General features: G+C 44.4%; 1 protein-coding gene across 1 annotated transcript in view; it reads right to left on the minus strand.

Moving 5' to 3' along the window:
- The window catches only part of GTF2E1 (general transcription factor IIE subunit 1), a 39,598-nt gene that overhangs the window by 14,520 nt on the left and 1,134 nt on the right, over positions 1 to 23,944 (minus strand). Inside the window, exon 2 of the mRNA XM_073617507.1 lies at positions 20,047 to 20,499. Within this exon, the coding sequence (XP_073473608.1) occupies positions 20,047 to 20,494 (448 nt within the window). The 5' untranslated portion in view covers positions 20,495 to 20,499. The remainder of the gene's footprint in view (positions 1 to 20,046; positions 20,500 to 23,944) is intronic.

Below are 23,944 nucleotides of genomic sequence, written 5' to 3' on the forward strand. Positions count from 1 at the left end.
AGTTAAAGTAACGCAGTGCCAGATCGCCAAAAAATGGCTTGGCCACGAAGGGAGGGCATGGTAAATTTGGAGGTCAAGTGGTTAAAGGTAGACCTACTTTGAAAAAAAATAAACTCCCCTACCTATCAGCAAAGAGGACCTGTTGAAGTTTATAGGTGTTCCATTATCAACAGCCCTTTTTATTACAGGACAAAAAGAGTACACAAAAGTGGTAACGGCTTTGTACGTGAACCAAGGAACCCGAAGCATCTTGCACCTGATAGAAGTTTTTTCTTGTTCAAGTGGATGTCAAAATTACCAGCTGACATGTTTCAGGGGATGCATCCCTTTCTTCCAAACAAAACTCAGTCTGAGCAATGGTTGGAAGAAGGGGGTGCATCCTCCGAAACACATCAGCTGGTAATCTGACATCCTCTTGAAGCAGAAGAGTTCCATCAGGTATTTAGACGCTTCGGTTCCTTGGTTCACGTAGAAAGCTGTTAGAGTACATACTTGCAAAAAGTGGTAACAGCTTTGTACGTGAACCAAGGAACCGAAGCGTCTAAATACCTGATGGAACTCTTCTGGTTCAAGTGGATGTCAGATTACAAGCTGACGTGTTTCGGAGGATGTACCCCCTTCTTCCAACCATTGCTCAGACTGAGTTTTGGTTGGGAGAAAGGGATGCATCCCCTAGAAACATGTCAGCTGGTAATTTTGACATCCACTTGAACAAGAAAAAACTTCTATCAGGTGCAAGATGCTTCGGGTTCCTTGGTTCACGTACAAAGCCGTTACCACTTTTGTGTACTCTTTTTGTCCTGTAATAAAAAGGGCTGTTGATAATGGAACACCTATAAACTTCAACAGGTCCTCTTTGCTGATAGGTAGGGGAGTTTATTTTATTCAAATTAGGGCTACCTTTAACCACTTGACCTCCAAATTTACCAACCCCCACCCCTTCGTGACCAAGCCATTTTTTGGCGATACGGCACTGCGTTAATTTAACTGAAAATTGCGCGGTCGTGCGACACTGTACACAAATAAGATTGATGTCCTTTTTACCCCACAAATAAAGCTTTCTTTTGGTGGTATTTCATCACCTCTGCGATTTCTATTTTCTGCGCTATAAACAAAAAAAGCCCGTCAATTTTGAAAAAAAAAAACTATTTTTATACGTTCTGCTATAAAACATATCCAATAAAAAAGAAACGTAAAAAAAAAAAAAAAAAAAAAAAAAAAAAAAAATCATTTTTTTCATTAGTTTAGGCCAATATGTATTCGGCTACATACTTTTTGGTAAGAAAAAAAAAAAAAAAAAAAAAACCCAATAAGCGTATATTGGTTTGCGCAAAATCATGGCTACAAACTATGGGATATATTTATGGAATATTTGTTTTTTTTACGAGTAATGGCGGCGATCAGCGACTTATAGCTGGACTTTAATATTGCAGCAGACAGATCAGACACCTGACACTTTTTGGGGACCAGTGACACCAATACAGTGATCAGTGCTAAAAATATGCACTGTTCCTGTACTAATAGCACTGGCTGGGAAAAGGTTAACATCAGGGGCGAGCAAAGGGTTAAACTTGTGCCTAGCCAGTGTTTGTGCACTGTGGGGGGAGGTGCTTTTACTTTGCAGGAACACAGAATCAATGCCTTCCCTATTGACAGAACGGCAACCCCCCTTGTTTACATAAGCAGAGAGCCAGAACGGCGGTCTGCCTAATGATCGGCGGAGTCTTTCCGAAAAATGTATCGGAAAGTCCACTTTAACCACCTCACTACCGGCCTCTATGTACACCTTCCTGTCTTCGCCATTTGTTTTTAGTGCTGTGAGATTGATAATGCAGCACTGCGCCCAAATGAGAGCAAAGAAGACATTCCAGTAACCACACACCAAGCCAAGCCGTGCATCAAGCAGGTAATAGCAGCCTCAGCTCACGCGGTCTAGGCCACCCCTCCAACGCGTTTCGTCACACACATAGGGCTTAATCATGGACCTTCACAGACAAGAAATAATCCATACCAGAACAGCCCAGGTGTAAGACAAAATGAAAGTGGCTTCAGTCTGGCTCAGATCAGGCCACACCCTGCTGACACATTTTGCTCTGCCCACATGGTCATGGAGGTTCAACAGCCATGACCATGTGGCCCTATGGGGGCTCTATGGTGTATTTTGCCACAGTTTTTTGGAAATGAAGAAACATGCTGGTATTGAGGTGGTTAAGGTGCACTTAGCCTTTAAAGTTTGATCAGGCAAGTGAAAAGTTCCATGGATGGCTAGATGCTGTGAATAAAGCCAGAACACCTTACATACCCCCACCCCACGCCAAAAACAACTGCACAATCATTGGTGGTCAGTAGTATTTTAAAGCTCATCCACCACCATTACGGTGGTCAGTGGAACTTTACGCCCCTTTCTCCCCCACGCCCCCTCCAAATATCAAATAATACAACTTATTACAGCTATTACAATTATTTTGTTATTAAAATGGACCTTCAGTCAAAAGGATAAAGTTCCCCTTTAAAAAAAAAAAAAAAAAATGCATTTAATTATATTTTTTAGAAGCCTACAGAGCATTGCACCCCCTATTTTATGTATCTTATTTAATATAAAACATTTATTGGAATAAGATCAGTTTTTTTTTAATTTATTAAAGAATTATTACAGCTCTTTTATATTATTTAAATGTAATATAAAATAAAAATTAAAAATTGATTAGCTGTTATTCGTTTTATTTCATATAAATTAAAATTTAATACAAAGAATTATTAAAGCTCATATTTAATTAATCCTATTAATATAAAATAACATTTAATAAAAATAAAGAACCATTGCAGCTATTACTGCATTTTTTTAAATTAATTTTATATTAAGAATATAAACATGACTCATTTAATTTAAAAGGAGAAGTACGGGGGAAAGCTCGTATGGCTACTCCTGTGGATCACATTAGTGCAGCCCATTCTGCACTCCCCTGACCCGATTTTCAGAAGACCTCTGACTGAAGCCCGCTGTCAGCTGACATCACAGGGCCAGTCCAGGCTCAGGAAGGATCTCGACCATATGGTCGGGATCCACCCACACGCCTGGACCAGCACCCGCGGCTCAGTCTCTCAGTCTTGTGAGCCCGAGCCGGTCGCTCCCGCCCTCCCCACAGCCCAGCGCTCCAGTGAGCACCGCAGGGGGGGTAGAGCAGAGAGTGGTGACTAACAATCACCAGCCCTTCGCTCAGGGAGCACCGAGAACTGAGCGATCGGCGGTGTTAGATCGCTTAGTTCTCAGTGTTAGAGGCACCGGGGCACATCGGACCGAAAGTATTTGCTCCCCTGTAGATTTGGTACATTGCCCCATTGACAAAGAAATGATTAGTCTATAATTTTAAGGGATGGTGTTCTTGGGGTCATAGGCAGCATTCCTTCTTCTCCTTCTCCAAATACGGTGAGTTGAGTTGATGCCAAAGAACTCGATTTTGGTCTCCTCTGACCACAACACTTTCCCCCAGTTCTCCTCTGAATCATTCAGATGTTCATTAGAAAACTTCAGACAGACCTGTACATGTGATTTCTTGAGTAGAGGACCTTGCGGGCACTGCAGGGTTTCAGTCCTTCACAGTGTAGTGTGTTACCGATTGTTTTCTTGGTGACTATGGTCCCAGCTGAGATCATTGACAAGATTCTCCCGTGTAGTTCTGGGCTGATTCCTCACCGTTCTCATCATCATTGAAACTCCACGAGATGAGATCTTGTATGGAGCCCCAGACCGAGGGAGATTGACCGTTATTTTATGTTTCTTCCATTTGTGAATAATTGCCCCAACTGTTGTCACCCTCCCACCAAGCTGCTTGGCGATGGTCTTGTAGCCCATTCCAGCCTTGTGTAGGTCTACAATCTTGTCCCCGACATCCTTGGACAGATCTTTGGTCTTGGGCATGGTGGAGAGATTGGAATCTGATTGATTGCTTCTGTGGACAGGTGTCTTTAACACAGGTAACAAGCTGAGATTAGGAGCACTCCCTTTAAGAGGGTGCTCCTAATCTCAGCTCGTTACCTGTATAGAAGACACCTGGGAGCCAGAAATCTTGCCGATTAATAGGGGATCAAATAATTATTTCACTCATTAAAATGCAAATCAATTTATAACTTTTTTGAAATTAGTTTTTCTGGATATTTTTGTTGTTATTCTGTCTCTCGCTGTTAAATTAAACTGACCAATAAAATTATAGACTGACCGTTTCTTTGTCAGTGGGGCAAACGTACAAAATCCCCCTCACTGTAGGTAAGCATGATTCTGAAATAAAGTAAACCCATACTTCTCTTTTAATATAACATTTCCTAAAAAAAAAAAAAAAAAAGAAGAATTATGACAGCTATTATTGCATTATTTATTTTTTAGTTAATTTTATATTAAGAATTATTACAGCTCTTTTTATAATCTTTCATTTGAAATAAAATTTAATAAAAAAGAATTGTTACAGCTATTACTGCATTATTTATTTTTATTAATTTTATATTAGGGAATTATTACAACTCTTATTACATTAATCATTTTATTTCATTAAAATAAAAAAAAAAAAAAAAAACTTAATAAAAATAAGAATTATCAAAGCATTTATTCATTTTATTTTTTTCATATAGAATAAAATTTAATAAAAATAAATAATGCAGTAATAGCTGTAACAATTCTTATTTTTGTTAAATTTTATTCTATATGAAAAAATAAAATGAATAAAATGCTTTGATAATTCTTATTTTTATTAAGTTTATTTTAATGAAATTAAATGATTAATGTAATAAGAGTTGTAATAATTCCCTAATATGAAATTAAAATAAATAATGCAGTAATAGCTGTAACAATTCTTATTAATTTTAGAAGAGGGAATTATTACAACTCTTATTACATTAATCATTGTATTTCATTAAAATAAAACTTAATAAAAATAAGAATTATCAAAAGCATTTATTCATTTTATTTTTTTCATATAAAATAAAAATAAGAATTATTTAAGCTCTAATTACATTATTTATTTTATTTCATATAAATGAATAAAAATAAGAACTATTACCGCCATAATTGCATTTGTTAAATTTTATATTAAGAATTATTACCACTATTACATAATTTATAATTTTTTTTTTTATTAAAGCTAGTTTAATATTAGCATTACTAAAAAAAAAAAAAAAATGTAATAATTATTTTATTTAATAACTATTACAAGTAAGGATCCCATACACTTACTACACTTTTTTTGTTGTTGCTGGAGTTGGCCTTTAACTTCTTGCAGTTTAGGGGAGAAGTGTTTTTATACAGCGTACCTGCAGCTCAGAGGTAACCTGATTATAGTGGATTAGTGAAAGGCACAGTTTCCATTTACCATTTATAACTGCAATCTCTCAATCAAATAAAAAGCATAGTAAACCGCCCTTGGGCGAGGTATATGGGCGAACAATAGGGGCTGTCTGGAGGGATGATCGGAGGGTGTTTTTTTTATTTTTTTTATTGCAGGGATTAGCCTTCTGTGGCGTCAGTGGTGGAGGAGAACACCGAGAGCTGCAGAATAATGGAAGTGCTGTCTGCCGAATCCGCCGTCCTCCACCAAGACCTCAAGGTCACACTGACAAGACAGCCAGGATCGCGGTTCACAAAACATAAGAACCGACCGTGACAAAATAACCCGGGGGGGGGGTTTCCCACACTGACGGGACCCCTGAGTAACAAAAAAAAATAAAATAAAATTTATATATATATATATATATATATATATATATATATATATATATATATATATATATATATATATATATATATATATATATATATATATATATATATATATATATATATATATATATAATCACACATATACATACACACACTTTTTTTTTACTTTGATCAGCGATCAAAAAATATTGTTACTGTAGATACAAAGTATACATTTTATTATTGGTCGTGTATATTTGAAAAAAAAAAAAAATACAAATAAATGGCACAAAGCACTGCAAAGCTATTTACCAATCAAATAAAAGTTTTTGTTTTTTTTTAATCTTGCCTTTTGGGACACGAAAACTAAAAAAAAAAAATAAGACTAATATAAAAAAATATATATATAATAATAATAATAATGGTAAGAAAACGAGTAAAAAAAAGCAGTGAAATAATGAGATGAGAAAGAGGATTTATTTAGGGCTGATGTGGGTAAACTAGGGATTAATAAAAGGGTTAAATTGCAAAAAAAAAAAACAAAAAAACAAAACAAAAAAAACCCCTTTTATTTCATTTTTTATTTTATTTTCAGGTTGCTTTTAGAACTCGTTCAAACATCCTCTGAAGAGCAATCCACGAGCGCATTTGACAGGTAGTGAAGAGGCATTGTATTGCTTCCTCATCAGCGGTGGATAAGGACATGCTACCTTGATTTGCAGGGATAGGATCAGGACACGCTATGGGGATCTGCAGGGATAGGATCAGGACATACTATGGAGATGTGATGTCATTAGGGCTGAAACAACTAATCGATTAATCGACAACTAATCGATTATGAAATTAATCGATTAATCGGCCAGTAACATAATGGGGTTAAAAAAAACTAAAATAAGCCCTTTATAGTATAAAATGAGCAAATAATTGCTACTGTAAATATTACTTACACTACAGTAAAAAAAATGAACCCCTTACAGTAGTGATTATCTGTTTTTCTTTGTACTATAAGGGGCTAATTTTAGTTTTTTAACCCCATTATGTTACTAAACGTCTTAGACCTGGTTCACATCTATGTGTTTGGTGCTTTTTGCAGAAAAACACTACAGTCCATTTACATGGTTTCCTATGGGACACGTTCACATCTATGCTTTTTTCAGCCGCTGCATATTTGGAAAGGGTCAGGGACTTTTTTTTTAATGCAAAACTGTGCTTTTTTTGGTTCAATATACTTCAATGGAAAAGCTGCAGAAAAGCGTGTAATTATTTCAGCAGTTTTTGTTTTTTTTAATCTTCCCAACAACAAATTGGCCAAAAATAAATGCAAAAACGCAAATCGCAGCACAATCACGTGCGCAAAAGTCAAAACACACAGCAAAAAGCACTGCAGAAACAGATCAAAAGCAAACTGCATAGGTGTGTACCGAGCCTTATGCTGGCCACACTGATCAATTTTCAGACAAAATATTCAGACGAAAAATCTTTGTACATTCACTGAATGAAAGAATGTTGTTTGAAATTTTCACTTGGTTTTTAACATTCTGTTTTTAAAATGAATGTAATTTCTGAACTGAAATTCCTTTGAATTTTGCTATTGTTTCAAAATTTTCCCGTCACTGTGGTTGAAAATGAACGTCGTTTTGACCCCACTAACGATTAGAAAATTGAACGAACGTTCTTAAAATAAATTTTTTTTTTGAAGGAAGACATTGTTTGTTAAATAAAAAAAATTTGATCTCGGAGTCTGATGATATTTACCAGATTCACATTTTAATAGTATATACAGTATATATCTCCTCTAATAGTATGTACAGTATATCTCTTCTGTCTGTTATTCTCAGAGTGGATTAGATATTTTGCTCCCTAACCATATAGTTGGTTATTTATATTTACCACTGCATAGAGATATATAAGAATAAATTGCCTTTTTTTAAAACTTTACATATTAACTAAATTATACACCACACTTTTTTTTTTTTAAGATTATTAACCGATTAATCGATTAATCGAAACAATAATCGGCCAACTAATCGATTATGAAAATAATCGTTAGTTGCAGCCCTAGATGTCATACTATGAATATGGAGAGGTGGGGACATGCTACGGAGATGTGATGTCATACTATGAATATGGAGAGGTGGGGACATGCTATGGAGATGTGATGTCATACTATGGAGATGTGATGTCATACTGAACACAGTGTCACCCCATTTTCCCAAAACTCACAAGTCAGCGACAAATCCTCAGACTGAACAATCACACACAAAGCAGACCATCATAAATCACATCCCCACATTCCAGCATCGCTGACAAGACACAGATCTGTGTTGTTAAACACATTAGCAAGAGATCTCTTAAGCAAGCCTGAAAATAAGCTGTTGAAAATATTTTAAAAGACAAAACCTCTAGCAGAGCCATGATGCCGGTCATACATGTTTTGGCAGAGGAACACACATTTCAGTCTTATTTTTTTTTCCTATCTGCCAGAACTAAAACTCTCAAATGATTCATCAATCCTTATATGAAAGTGCTACATTCATGCCAAGCATCTATTTGAATGTATAAGAAAATACCGATCACTTAGATACCAAACACCCCTATATTACAAAGTGCAGATAAAGGGCCAGCTGAGCTCCTCCGGTACTTCCGATACTCCTCACTACCCCGGACATACCGATCACCGGCCTCCTCACATTCTCCTCTTTCACAAGTCTGACTGTCACCGCAACCAGCCCCCGTACAGCAGTGTGTGCGTCTGTATATGTTTCGTCACCGCCCGAATCCATCCACCAATGACAGCTTTCAGTGGGCGTGTCCTAGGACTCTGTGCCCAGCCAATCAGCGATGATTACTGTGACAAACCTTTGGGGGAGGAGAGCGGGAGGGCTTGGGGCGCAGCGCTCTGCGCCCCCGAGGACAACCTTTTGCAAGCCAATTAGAGCCTCAGCCACTAATCAGGTGCTTGTAAAAAAATGACAGACCTCATAGAAAGCTATTAGTCCGGCGCCCTGCATGCAAACTAGGGGGGGGGGCGCCCCTTATGGACCAGACACCACTGCATATACACACACACACACACAATATATATACACATTTTTAATATATATATATATATATATATATATATATATATATATATATATATATATATATATAAAATCACTTTGCATAGCATAAGGGGACACGAGTGAGCTAGGGGACGAGGCAAGCAGCACCAAAGACATATGGCAGCCTCAGGTCAGGCAGAAAATGAGCAGCGTCTGCAGTGTGAGCGGACAACGGAGCTCCCGGGCAGGCTGACCCTCTCCGCCCTCCTGGAGGCGCTCTTCTCTCTCTCTGACCATCTGGCAGGGAAGGGATATTAGCGTATATTAGTCCAACAAGCTTCGGCTGCTCGTGAGAGTTTAATTAACCGCATCCACCTAATGAGGGTGAGCGGAGGGAGGACAGATCCTTGGAGGAAGCCTGGTATTTTTTTTTTTTTTTTCAGTACCTGTCTCTGCATATTACTGGAAGGTGGCCAGGCCAAGGTGGAGAGCGCCCCCTGCTGGGAACTCTCTGCAGCACCACAAAGAGTTGCTGGTTTGTTTGGAATGGGTTATGTAACCTTGCATGGATATCTGCGCCCCAGATGTGCTTCAGTGGAACACGCCTGGCCTTAAGGGGAAACCCTAGCCTTATTATTGTAGATTTAAAAAAGAAATTGTATTTTATTAAAAGATTCAAGTGGTTGTAAAGGAAGAAGGTGCATTATATGCAGTAAGATAAAAAGCCTTCTGTTTACAGCAGCCCCTCCCCTCCTCATACACACGGTGTTAGACGAAACTCGGCTGTCCAGGACTCTCCATCCTCATTGGCTGAAACAGCAGCGAAACGCCATTGGCTATCAAACTCAGTGAGAGAGGGGGCAGGGCCAGGCCACGGCTCCGTGTCTGAATGGACACAGGGAGCAGCAGCTCAGCTGCCCCCATAGCAGGCTGCTTACTATGGGGGGCACTCAACAGGAGGGAGGGGCCCTGGGGGCCAGTGGGGAGACCTGAGAAGGGGAGAATCTGGGCTGCTCTGTGCAAAAACCATTACACAGAGCAGGTAAGCATTACATGTTTGTTAATTTAAAAAAAAAAAACCCTAGTTAGACTTACCGGTAACGGTATTTCTACGAGTCTTTCAGGACAGCACCTGGAGAGAGCGCAGCTCCACCCACTTTTCCCAGGAAACACTGCAGTCAGTTTTTTCTTTAAAGACCGGACACTTCCACCATGGCCTCAGTTGTTCATAGAGTACCTCCAGCCATGCTGAAATTAGATAAGCAGAACATAGCAATAACACCACGTTTTTATAAACCAATTAGGGCGGGTCATCGGTGCTGTCCTGAAAGACTCGTAGAAATACCGTTACCGGTAAGTCTAACTAGGGTTTTTCTCCCCTCGTCTTTCAGGATAGCACCTGGAGATGATAAAAGAGTACTTACTCTAGGGTGGGACCACCGCCTGCAGGACCTTCCTGCCAAACGATTGATCCGCTGCTGATAGCAAGTCCAACCTGTAGTGGCGGGTGAAGGTGGAGAAGCTTGTCCACGTGGCCGCTTTACAGATCCGGCCTGGAGAAGCCCCTGCTCTTTCTGCCCAGGACGTTGCTACTGCCCTTGTTGAATGGGCCATTACCCCTGTGGGAGGATCAGCCCCTGCAGCCCTGTAGGCTTCACTGATCGCCATTCTAAGCCATCTGCCTATAGTGCTTTTAGAAGCACAATGACCCTTGCGTGATCCAGAAAAAAGAATAAAAAGAGAATTTGTCTTCCTAAACTCTCTCGTAATCTCTAAATAATGGAGTAAACATCTCCTCACATCCAGGGTATGAAAAGCCTCCTCTTTAGAGTTGGATGGTGTAGGACAAAAAGTAGGCAAAACTATCTCTTGTGCCCTATGAAAAAAGGTTGCGACCTTTGGCAAGAAACCCGGGTCAGTTTTCAGCACTACCCGGTCTGAAAATATCAAACAAAAGGGTTCTACTATAGATAGAGCCTGTAACTCACTAATTCTTCTGGCTGAGGTAACTGCTACCAAAAGAACCAGCTTAAGCGTCCATACTTTTAAAGTTGCTTCCTGTGGTGGCTCAAAAGGTGTTCTGATCAACCCCTGTAGCACCAGAGATAAATCCCATTTAGGAAAAGATTTGAAAGGTACCGGCCTAAGCCTGGCCAATGCTTTGAAAAATCTCACTATAAATGGTTCCTGAGATAACTTTCTCTCAAGAAACACCGACAAGGCAGCTACCTGGACCTTCAGGGTACTGGCTGCCAGCCCCATCTCCATACCTTCATTGAGAAACTCTAAAATTGAGGGCAACTCCTGTGGTGAACATTTTTTAGTCATGCACCAGGAATTAAACCGCTTCCATGTTTTAAAGTAAATACCCCTGGTAACCTTCTTTCGGCTATTTAACAGGGTTGACACCAGCTTATCTGAGAAGCCCCTTCTTTTTAGCAGCTGCTCCTCAGTAACCAACCTGTCAGCCTGAGCTGATTGACATTTGGATGCTGAAGGGGTCCCTGGGATAGCAGATCCTTTCGAAGTGGGAGAACCCAATGTGGTTCCACTGCCAACCTCTGTATGGTTGCAAACCAGGGCCTCTTGGGCCAAAAAGGAGCCACTAGGATCAAACTTGTGGTCTCTCGCTGTAGTTTTTTCAACACCCAAGGGATCATTTGAAAGGGGGGAAAGGCGTAGCACAAGCGGAAGTTCCATGGTTGTGCTAGTGCATCCAAACCTTTCGCCTGATCTTGCCTGTTTAGTGAGTAATAGGCTCTCACCTTTGCATTCTTGTGGGATGCGAACAGGTCTATCTGAGGAGTCCCCCATTTCTTTGTTAATTCCTGGAATACCTCCCTGTTCAGACTCCATTCTGCCTCTAGTATCCTTTCTCTGCTTAGAAAGTCTGCCACTAGATTCAGCTCTCCTTTTAGGTGTACAGCTGTTAGGGACTTTACGTTGCCTTCCGCCCAGGATAGCAACTGAACTGACAAGGCTAGCAAGACCTTGCTTCTCGTGCCCCCCTGTCTTGTAACATATGCCACTGCTGTGGCATTGTCTGAAAGCACTTGAACATGTTGCCCCCGGACTATTTCCTCGAAAGCCCATAGTCCTAGGAGAATAGCCCTTAATTCCCTCCAATTGGAGGATCTCCTGGCTTCCCTTTTTGTCCAATTGCCTTGAGCCATCTGTCCTTCCAGGTGGGCTCCCCACCCCCAGGAACTCGCATCTGTTGTTAATCTCCTCTCCTGGGGAAAAAACCAGAGCAGGCCCTTGTTCAGATTGGAGTGGCTCCTCCACCACCAGAGCTTCCTCTGAACTCGGGGAGATATTGTTATCATCTTTTCTAGGGACTCTCCATAAGACCAATTTTTCAAAATGGTCTGTTGAAGTTCCCTTGCGTGCAAACGTGCCCACTGAACTGCAGGTATTGCTGCAGTAAGGAGCCCCAAAACGGACATCACTGCCCTGATAGAAATTGGCAGGTTTGTCTGGGCCTTTTTTACAGCATTCTGAAGCTTTACTATCTTCTCCTCTGGGAGATACATTTTTCCCTGTATGGAGTCGATAGTGTAACCTAGAAAGGTTATTGCCTGTGATGGGATCATGTTCGATTTTTCCTCGTTTATTAACCACCCTAGGCTCTCCAGATGCCTCCTTGTCCTTTGTAGATGTCTCTCCAATATGTGCCTTGATTTGGCAAATATTAGCAGATCGTCTAAATATGGGACAATCGAAATTCCTTCTATTCTGAGAGGGGCTAAGGCCTCCGCCAGAATTTTTGTAAATATCCTCGGAGAGGATGACAGCCCGAAAGGGAGAGCTCTGAATTGCAGATGTAGGACAGATCCCCCTATCCTGATCGCAAATCTGAGGTGCTTCTGTGATGCTGGGGCTATAGGCACATGGAGATATGCATCTCTTAGGTCTATGGATACCATAAAGCAGTCTGGGGTCAGGAGACCCTTTACCGAAAAGATCGTATCCATCTTGAACCTTTTGTACCTGACCGCTCTGTTGAGTATCTTCAGGTTCAGGATCAATCTGAACTTGCCTGAAGGTTTCCTCACCAGAAAGATGTGTGAATAGCACCCCTGTTCTACCTCGTTGGGGGGAACATTTACTACCACTTTCTGCTGAATTAACTCCTGCAGAATTGCTGACATAGCCGTAAGCTTCTCCGGGTCTCTGGGAGCCTGAGTTAAATAAAACCGAACCGGAGGGGGTTGGGCAAACTCCAGTCCGTAACCCTCCCTTATAGTTTTTAGGATAAATAGAATGTCTGTTATCCTCTGCCACTGTGGGAAGAAGGTTTGTAACCTTGCTCCCACAGACTGGGGACCGTCACTGGCTCTTTGTATTTGGGGTAGGGGGGCGAAAGAGTACCCCTGACTTGCCCCTGCCTCTCTGAGACCTCCAAGGTCTTTTACATCCTGTCTCCTTTGAGTCTGTGGTTTTCCGAAAAGGACGAAAATTTTTGTTGCCCTGAGGAACCACCTTTTTCTTAATGGGGAAGGCTTTCTTTTTGTCAGCCGTTCTCTCAAGAATGGCTTCAAGACCTGGGCCAAAAACCAAATCCCCCTCAAAGGGTAAACCGCATAACTTGGCTTTAGAGGCTGTGTCCCCGGTCCAAGTCTTGACCCACAGAGCCCTGCGCGTTGAGTTGATTAGGGCAGATGATCTGGCCGACATCCTAACTGATTCTGCCGAAGCATCTGCTATATATCCAACGGCTTTCATAAGCACTGGTAAGGTCTCTAAAAGATCCTTACGAGGTGTACCTGCCTCGATATGAACCTTTAGCTGTTCTAACCAGTGCTCCAGGCTTCTGGCTACCACTGTCGATGCCATAGCTGGCTTTAAATTTGCTAGGGTGGAATCCCAGGCTTTCTTTAGCAGGGAGTCAGCCCTCTTGTCCATGGGGTCCTTGAGGATACCCATGTCCTCAAACGCGAGGTCAGTGTTTCTCGACACCTGAGAGAAGGCCGCATCCAGTCTAGGCTTTTTGTTCCAGACCTGTGCGCTATCTTCCTCAAAGGGAAACCTGCGTTTGAGGGATCTAGAAAAGAAGGGGGCCCTCTCTGGGTCCTTCCATTCTCTCTTAACTGTTTCTGACAGAAACTTGTGCACCGGAAACATCCTGTGTTTCACCTCACCCATGCCTTGAAACATCTTATCGTGTAACGACAGCTGGGCCTTGTCCTCTGTAATATTGAGAGTAGTGTGGATAGTTTTTAGTAGATCATCCACCTCCTCTAGAGACAACTTATATCGAGAAGAAGAAGAAGATTCTTTCTCTTTCTCTGCTTCTTCTTCTGATTCCGTAGCCACGCTACGATTTTCCTCCTCTGAGTCACTGTCACCCCTATATGCGGAAACAGAAGACTGGGAACGAGGTACTGAGCTGCCTGCGGCTGGACGTTTGTCAAGGTAGGATTTAAATGACTCAAAAGTCTCCGCCAAATCCTTCCTAAATGAGCTCAGTAAGTCCTGTTGAACTACAGGTACACTAGGAGTGGTTTCCTCCTTAACTAAGTCTGCAATGCACCCTTTGCATAACACCTTAGCCCAAGACTCTTTAAGCACATTTTTACAAGCTGGGCATTTTCTTTTAACAGGAAAAGACGAATGCTTGGTCTTTTCTTTTGCCTTCTGAAATACACAAACAGAAAAACACCTATAAACAGCATGCTGAAAAAGAGTGGAGAGCTAACACTTTAACCCCCCTCCTTCACTCAGCCAGTAAATCCCCCCACAGATTTACTTCACAATCTTAAACACATTTACTTCCTGCTTCAATACCCAGGAAGAATGCTGCAGGCTCTTTAAAACATTTACCAAAGAGGGAACTAAAACATGCCCATAGAGTAAGTTACAGAGACACGCTGTCCCCGCTTACCTGGGCCTGGCTGACTTGTGTGGCTCCTGCTCCCGCCACCACCGATTGTTCCTCCTCCATATTGACAGGATTTGCAATGGCGTTTGGTGCTTGTTTTTTAAACTTTCCCGGTCCACTCACCGCTGCGAGGGCCGGAAATGACGTCAGGAAGAGACCTGCCCTCCCCTCCTGCGTTCCAGCGGCCGGAACCGGAAGCCGCGTCGCGCCGCTGGAGGTCCCGCCCCCGGCCGTAGTGACGCGCTCGCCACCGGAACCCGGAAGGCTGAGCAATGGGGTTGAAGAGGAGACGCCGCTCCTTCCAAGCCAGCCGCCGGTCTAAAGGAGCTGGGACCCCAAGCTCCTGACCATCGCCGGGTATGAAGAGGGGAGGACGCCGGAGCAACCCCCGCACGTGAAGGGAGGAAGCTGGGCTGGTCTGCCACAAAAGCACAGAAATACCGGTATGCCCCAACTCTCTCCACCTGGAGACAGCGCAGCACACCCCTGGTTCCCTGCAGCGCTTCCACCATGGCGGAGGAAACACTACAACTGAGGCCATGGTGGAAGTGTCCGGTCTTTAAAGAAAAAACTGACTGCAGTGTTTCCTGGGAAAAGTGGGTGGAGCTGCGCTCTCTCCAGGTGCTGTCCTGAAAGACGAGGGGAGAAAAAATAATAGGACTTTAGTATGACTAACCATTTGCCACCCAGACCAATTCTGATACTTTTCTCTTACATGTAAAACAATCATAATTTTTTTGCTAGAAAATTACTCAGGAGCAGAGACTGTTCAAGTCCAGCATTCGTGTCTATGTACACACGTGCTGGACTCGAGAGCACGCCCGCAAGGTAACCCCCCGGGACAGCGCTTCTCCTAGGGAGGTTATCTGATGTGGGGAGGAGCAGCGAGAGACGCCGGGGGACCCCAGAAGACGAGGATTGGGGCCACTCTGTGCAAAACGAGCTGCATAGTGGAGGGAAGTATGAGATGTTTGTTATTTTAAAAAAATAAAATAAAACGGAGGATTTACAATCACTTTAATGCAGGGAATGCATAAGGCTTGGTCCAGATATATGCGTATCGGATGCGTTTTGAACCAGACTGGCTTTCAATGTAGCCGGGCCGATTGCGGTGCAAAGTCTGATCTCTGGGCTCCTCCTACAAAGTTACAATGTTACAGTCTGATCTCTGGACTCCCTCTACAAAGTTACAATGTTACAGTCTGATCTCTGGGCTCCCCCTACAAAGTTACAATGTTACAGTCTGATCTCTGGACTCCCTCTACAAAGTTACAATGTTACAGTCTGATCTCTGGACTCCCCCTACAAAGTTACAATGTTACAGTCTGATCTCTGGGCTCCCCTCTACAAAGTACAATGTTACAGTCTGATCTCTGGACTCCCTCTACAAAGTTACAATGTTACAGTCTGATCTCTGGGCTCCCCTCTACAAAGTTACAATGTTACAGTCTGATCTCTGGACTCCCCTCTACAAAGTTACAATGTTACAGTCTGATCTCTGGGCTCCCCTCTACAATGTTACAATGTTACAGTCTGATCTCTGGGCTCCCCCTACAAAGTTACAATGTTACAGTCTGATCTCTGGGCTCCCCCTACAAAGTTACAATGTTACAGTCTGATCTCTGGGCTCCCTCTACAAAGTTACAATGTTACAGTCTGATCTCTGGACTCCCCCTACAAAGTTACAATGTTACAGTCTGATCTCTGGGCTCCTCCTACAAAGTTACAATGTTACAGTCTGATCTCTGGGCTCCTCCTACAAAGTTACAATGTTACAGTCTGATCTCTGGGCTCCCCCTACAAAGTTACAATGTTACAGTCTGATCTCTGGACTCCTCCTACAAAGTTACAATGTTACAGTCTGATCTCTGGGCTCCTCCTACAAAGTTACAATGTTACAGTCTGATCTCTGGGCTCCCCCTACAAAGTTACAATGTTACAGTCTGATCTCTGGACTCCTCTACAAAGTTACAATGTTACAGTCTGATCTCTGGACTCCCCCTACAAAGTTACAATGTTACAGTCTGATCTCTGGACTCCCTCTACAAAGTTACAATGTTACAGTCTGATCTCTGGACTCCCTCTACAAAGTTACAATGTTACAGTCTGATCTCTGGGCTCCCCCTACAAAGTTACAATGTTACAGTCTGATCTCTGGACTCCCCTCTACAAAGTTACAATGTTACAGTCTGATATCTGGACTCCCCCTACAAAGTTACAATGTTACAGTCTGATCTCTGGACTCCCCTCTACAAAGTTACAATGTTACAGTCTGATCTCTGGACTCCCCTCTACAAAGTTACAATGTTACAGTCTGATCTCTGGGCTCCTCTCTACAAAGTTACAATGTTACAGTCTGATCTCTGGACTCCCCTCTACAAAGTTACAATGTTACAGTCTGATCTCTGGGCTCCTCTACAAAGTTACAATGTTACAGTCTGATCTCTGGGCTCCCTCTACAAAGTTACAATGTTACCGTCTGATCTCTGGACTCCCCTCTACAAAGTTACAATGTTACAGTCTGATCTCTGGGCTCCCTCTACAAAGGTACAATGTTATAGTCTGATCTCTGGGCTCCTCCTACAAAGTTACAATGTTACAGTCTGATCTCTGGGCTCCTCCTACAAAGTTACAATGTTACAGTCTGATCTCTGGGCTACCGCTACAAAGTTACAATGTTACAGTCTGATCTCTGGACTCCCTCTACAAAGTTACAATGTTACAGTCTGATCTCTGGACTCCCCTCTACAAAGTTACAATGTTACAGTCTGATCTCTGGGCTCCTCCTACAAAGTTACAATGTTACAGTCTGATCTCTGGACTCCCCTCTACAAAGTTACAATGTTACAGTCTGATCTCTGGGCTCCCCTACAATGTTACAATGTTACAGTCTGATCTCTGGACTCCCCCCTACAAAGTTACAATGTTACAGTCTGATCTCTGGACTCCCCTCTACAAAGTTACAATGTTACAGTCTGATCTCTGGGCTCCTCCTACAAAGTTACAATGTTACAGTCTGATCTCTGGGCTCCCCTCTACAAAGTTACAATGTTACAGTCTGATCTCTGGGCTCCCTCTACAAAGTTACAATGTTACAGTCTGATCTCTGGACTCCCCCTACAAAGTTACAATGTTACAGTCTGATCTCTGGGCTCCCTCTACAAAGTTACAATGTTACAGTCTGATCTCTGGACTCCCCTACAAAGTTACAATGTTACAGTCTGATCTCTGGGCTCTCTCTACAAAGTTACAATGTTACAGTCTGATCTCTGGGCTCTCTCTACAAAGTTACAATGTTACAGTCTGATCTCTGGGCTCCTCCTACAAAGTTACAATGTTACAGTCTGATCTCTGGGCTCCCCCTACAAAGTTACAATGTTACAGTCTGATCTCTGGGCTCCTCCTACAAAGTTACAATGTTACAGTCTGATCTCTGGACTCCTCTACAAAGTTACAATGTTACAGTCTGATCTCTGGACTCCCTCTACAAAGTTACAATGTTACAGTCTGATCTCTGGACTCCCCTCTACAAAGTTACAATGTTACAGTCTGATCTCTGGACTCCCCTCTACAAAGTTACAATGTTACAGTCTGATCTCTGGACTCCCCTCTACAAAGTTACAATGTTACAGTCTGATCTCTGGGCTCCTCTACAAAGTTACAATGTTACAGTCTGATCTCTGGGCTCCCCCTACAAAGTTACAATGTTACAGTCTGATCTCTGGACTCCCCTCTACAAAGTTACAATGTTACAGTCTGATCTCTGGGCTCCTCCTACAAAGTTACAATGTTACAGTCTGATCTCTGGACTCCCCTCTACAAAGTTACAATGTTACAGTCTGATCTCTGGGCTCCCCTACAATGTTACAATGTTACAGTCTGATCTCTGGACTCCCCCCTACAAAGTTACAATGTTACAGTCTGATCTCTGGGCTCCCCTACAATGTTACAATGTTACAGTCTGATCTCTGGACTCCCCCCTACAAAGTTACAATGTTACAGTCTGATCTCTGGGCTCCCCTCTACAAAGTTACAATGTTACAGTCTGATCTCTGGGCTCCTCCTACAAAGTTACAATGTTACAGTCTGATCTCTGGGCTCCCCTCTACAAAGTTACAATGTTACAGTCTGATCTCTGGGCTCCCTCTACAAAGTTACAATGTTACAGTCTGATCTCTGGACTCCCCCTACAAAGTTACAATGTTACAGTCTGATCTCTGGGCTCCCTCTACAAAGTTACAATGTTACAGTCTGATCTCTGGACTCCCCTACAAAGTTACAATGTTACAGTCTGATCTCTGGGCTCTCTCTACAAAGTTACAATGTTACAGTCTGATCTCTGGGCTCTCTCTACAAAGTTACAATGTTACAGTCTGATCTCTGGGCTCCTCCTACAAAGTTACAATGTTACAGTCTGATCTCTGGGCTCCCCCTACAAAGTTACAATGTTACAGTCTGATCTCTGGGCTCCTCCTACAAAGTTACAATGTTACAGTCTGATCTCTGGACTCCTCTACAAAGTTACAATGTTACAGTCTGATCTCTGGACTCCCTCTACAAAGTTACAATGTTACAGTCTGATCTCTGGACTCCCCTCTACAAAGTTACAATGTTACAGTCTGATCTCTGGGCTCCTCTACAAAGTTACAATGTTACAGTCTGATCTCTGGGCTCCCCCTACAAAGTTACAATGTTACAGTCTGATCTCTGGGCTCCCCCTACAAAGTTACAATGTTACAGTCTGATCTCTGGACTCCCCTCTACAAAGTTACAATGTTACAGTCTGATCTCTGGGCTCCCCCTACAAAGTTACAATGTTACAGTCTGATCTCTGGGCTCCCTCTACAAAGTTACAATGTTACAGTCTGATCTCTGGGCTCCCTCTACAAAGTTATAATGTTACAGTCTGATCTCTGGTGCAGAAGAGAAGGAGTAAATGCCTTCTACGGCCTGCAGCAGACTGATGACGTCACCCCAGCCTCTTAGACTGAACAGGTCACATATCAGCTGAAAAAAGGCTCAACCAAAAAATTGTTTATGATCTTTAAAGAAATGAAAGGGGCCACCAACCTAAAACAGATACCGGACAGTGATGACAGATACCGGACAGTTAAAAATCACCTGGCAGTCTGTTCCATCTCTTGGCGGGGGGGGGGTGAGGGGTGTCTACTGGTGAGATCTCTGGACTTCTCGTGTCTCCACACCCACCTATACTGAGGGGCTCCCCCACCTCATCCCTTTAAACACATATGAATTACAGAGGTTCTGTGGCTGATTAAGGCGGTATTTAAACTCACTTGGTGACTTATCTGGATTTAAATTAGCCTCACAACCTGTGTAATTCATATGTGTTCGGGTTTAAAGGGATGAGGTGGCCACCCTAGCCTCCCCCCCCTTCCTGCTGGAATAGTTAATCCGTGGATTACATGCTGTACCTGATGTGGCCTCAAACAGCTGATTGGCCTCCAGGTCGGTGAAGGTGCTGCAGCAGTTGGGGCATTTGAAGGACGCCCGGTTGGTGGAGTCTCGCTCGTCGGTCTCGATCCTCCTCCTCATGTGGTCCAGCTTGTACTTCACCACGTTGACCAGCAGCCTGTAGTTGATGAAGTAATAGTTGTGCCTCGTGGTCTTGCCGTCGAACGCGGTCTCCACCCGCATCCGGCATTTGATGAACTTGTCCATCTTCAGGGTGTTGATGACGGCGCGCAGCTGTTTGCGGTCGAACTTCAGGAGCTCCAGCATGTCCTCCTCCTTCACGCAGGGGTTCCGGATGAGGATGTCCAGGGTCAGCGCGTGCTCCAGGCCGTAGAAGCCGCGCACCACATACTTAGCCAGGCGCTTCAGCACGGCGGGGACTTCCGTCACAACCCCAGCGTCCGCCATGTCTTCTGAAATACAAAACAGAGAAAAAAGGAACTGAATAACCGCCATTAGAAACCATTGGGCCTTTTACAGCCTACCAGACAGGAGCCCCCCATGACGTGAAGCATCCAATGAAGCATGTACCCTCCTCCTCCTCCACTACCATTGGATCATGGAGTGAGGCGGAGGTATGCTTGGAGGTCGTATGGAACGAGGCAGCACTGGGGCAGCCCACAAGGCAGGCCAAGGCTCCCTACAGACCTAATGGGGCCCGCGATGGAGATGGAATCTCGGTCCAGTTTTTACTGCCATCTTGGTCCCGAATGGGGAGATTTGCTCTCACTTCCTGTCAGGACAGGAAGTGATGGCAAATCTCTCCTACAGGGATACTCCTACAAAAAGAATGCATTTAATTAAAGAGGATGGATTACACGTTCCAACAATGTTTTTTTATCTTCCTGTCATGGTGACAACTGCTGCCTCACATTCATTCCCAGGTGTCAAAAGGGCAGGAAATAAAACCAAATACCTCCGATGGGGTCTATGGGGGGGGGGGGTTTAGGACTGGCTGTCGAGAGAGACAGGTAGCGCTCCAGAAACTATCGAAATCTGCTGCAGGGCTCAGCTTCAGAATTTAAAGTGGTTCTACAGGCTCAAGGTTTTCTACCTTCATGCAAACCCTGACCCCCCCCAAATACTTACCTGAGCCCCCTCTCGATCCAGCGATGTGCACGTGAGCCTCAGCTCTCCGGGGACTCTGAGACAGCAGCGGGGGAGCCATTGGCTCACACTACTGTCAATCACAGCCAGTGAGCCAATGAGAAGAGAGAGGGGGCTGGGCCAAGGCACGGCTCTGCGTGTAAATAGACACGCAGAGCAGCGGCTCAGGAGCGAGCCTGCTTGGGTGGCTCTTGCTGCGGGGTCATTCGGAAGGAGGGAGGGGCCAGGAGTGCCAGCTGGGGGACCCGAGAAGAGGAGGATCGAGGCTGCTTTGTGCAAATCCATTACACAGAGCAGGTAAGTATAGCATGTTTGTTATTTTCAAAAAAAATAAATAAAAAATTGCCTTTAATATCACTTAAAGGGGCCCATTCACATTAGACACGTGCTAAAACACTCTGGGGGAGATTTACTAAAAGTGGTGCACACAGAATCTGGTGCAGCTGCGCACAGCAACCAATCAACTTCCAACTTCAGCTTGTTCAGTTAAGCTTTGCCAATAAAACCTGGAAGCGGATTGGTTACTATGCACGGCTACACCAGTTTTTGTAAATCTCCCCCTCGGTGTCTGACAGCCAGTGAGACGCGTTGTTGTTTCATCGTGTGATTTATAATTTTCCGTAGCTTTTTTTGAAGCGACAAATATACACTTTATTCGGGCCTCTGCATGGCAGCACGGTGCCCTCTGGTCCGGTGCCATTTGATGCGCAGTAGAATTCACGTCTGCAGCGCTGCGGTGTGAACAGGGCGCGTGGAGAACGATTGTTTTCGCTATGCCCATGTGGTAAATGGTGCTGATCAGGTGCAGAAAAACAGCTATCACCGCACATAGTGAAAAGCAGAGGAGGCGGGCATGACTGCGAGGTGAGTACCCATCTCCCGGGAACCATCGCTGGGGTCTTCTCTGTGGTCAGTGGCTGGATCTTGCCCAAAGAGCCAAGGGTGCGGCCAATCAGAGCTCCCCTGACTGGCACTGGCTTAAGTGATGGAGAGATCTGTGGCTCGATGTTCGACCAACAATTTGCTATGCCAAAGCCGAGTCCTGTCCTGCCAGTGTCTTTCCCGTACCCCAAGTTGCTGTCTCCTCTGTGCACCCCACGTTCCTCCAATTCTCCTCCTCCAATTCCCCTCTGTGCCTCCAGTGCAAAGCCACGTCCCCAGGTAAACCCCAGTGCCACCAGCACCCACTGTGCATCCTGTGCCATCAATGCTCAGTCTATGCCTCCAATTCCCTGTGCCTCCGTCACCCACTATAAGCTTCTATGTCTCCAAGTGCACCCCGTTCCTCCAGCACTCCCTATACACCTCCATGTTTCCAAATGAACCCGGTGCCTTCAGCGCTTACGTCTCAATGCCCACCCTGTGCCACCAGCACCCAGTGCCTAAAATTCTCCAGGCCCACTTCATGCCTCCAGTACCCACGATTCTTCCAGCACCCACTGTGCTCCCCAATTTCTCCAAGTGCACCCTAATCCCCCAGCATACCCTGTGCCTCCAAGTGCACTCTGTTCCTACCAAGGTCTCCATGTGCCCCTTGCACCTCCATACACCTTCGTGTCTCCACCTGCATCCCGTTCCTCCAGCGCCCCCTGTGCTCCCCAATGTCTCCAAGTGCACCCTGTTCCCCCAGCATCCCCTGCGCTTTCCTGTCTCCAAGTGCACCCCATGCTTCCCCAGGTCTCCAAGTGCACTTTGTGCCTCCATGCCCCTCTGTGTCTCCAAGTTCACCCGGTTCCTCCAGCACCCCCTGTGCTCCCCAATGTCTCCAACTGCACCCTGTTAACCCAGCATCCCCTGTGCCTTCAAGTGCATCCCGTTCCTCCAGCACCCCCTGTGCTTCCTGAGGTTTCCGTGTGCAGTTTGCACCTCCATGTACCTACGTGTCTCCAATTGCACCTTGTTTCTCCAGCACCCCCTGTGCTCCTCAATGTCTCCAAGTGCACCCTGTTTCTCCAGAATCCCCTGCATCTCCATTTGCACCCCATTCCTCCAGCACCCCCTGTGCTTCCCCAGGTGCACTTTGCACCTCCATGTCTCCAAGTGCACCCCGTTACTCCAGCATCCCGTGATCTCCAATGTCTCCAAGTGCACCCTGTTCCCCCAGCACCCTCTGTGCCTCCATGCACCCTGTGTTCTTTGTGTCTACGTGTCTCAGAGTGCACCCTATTCTTTCAGCTCCCTCTGTGCTTCCCCAGGCCTCCATGTGCACTTTGCGTCTCAATGCATCTCCAAGTGCACCCCCTTTCTCCAGCACCCCCTGTGCTCCCCAATGTCTCCAAGTGCACCCTGTTAACCCAGCATCCCCTGTGCCTTCAAGTGCACCCCATTCCTCCAGCACCCCCTGTGCTTTCCGAGTTTTCCTGTGCACTTTGCACCTCCATGTACCTACGTGTCTCCAAGTGCACCCCGTTTCTCCAGCACCCCCTGTGCTCCTCAATGTCTCCAAGTGACATCCCCTGTACCTCAATGTGCACCTCCATGTGCACTTTGCCCCTCCGTGTCTCCAAGTGCACCCCGTTACTTCAGCATCCCATGATCCCCAATGTCTCCAAGTGCACCCTGTTCCCCCCAGCATCCTCTGTGCCTTCTTGCACCCTGTTCTTCCCCTGTGTTCTTTGCACCTACGTGTCTCCAAGTGCACCCCATTGTTTCAGCGCCCTCTGTGCTTCCCCAAGCCTCCATGTGCACTTTGCATCTCCAAGTGCACCCCCTTCCTGCAGCGCCCCCCTGTGCTCCCCAATGTCTCCAAGT

This window comes from Aquarana catesbeiana, linkage group LG02 (genome assembly GCF_042186555.1).
Source record: "Aquarana catesbeiana isolate 2022-GZ linkage group LG02, ASM4218655v1, whole genome shotgun sequence".
In the NCBI taxonomy this organism is placed as follows: domain Eukaryota; kingdom Metazoa; phylum Chordata; class Amphibia; order Anura; family Ranidae; genus Aquarana; species Aquarana catesbeiana.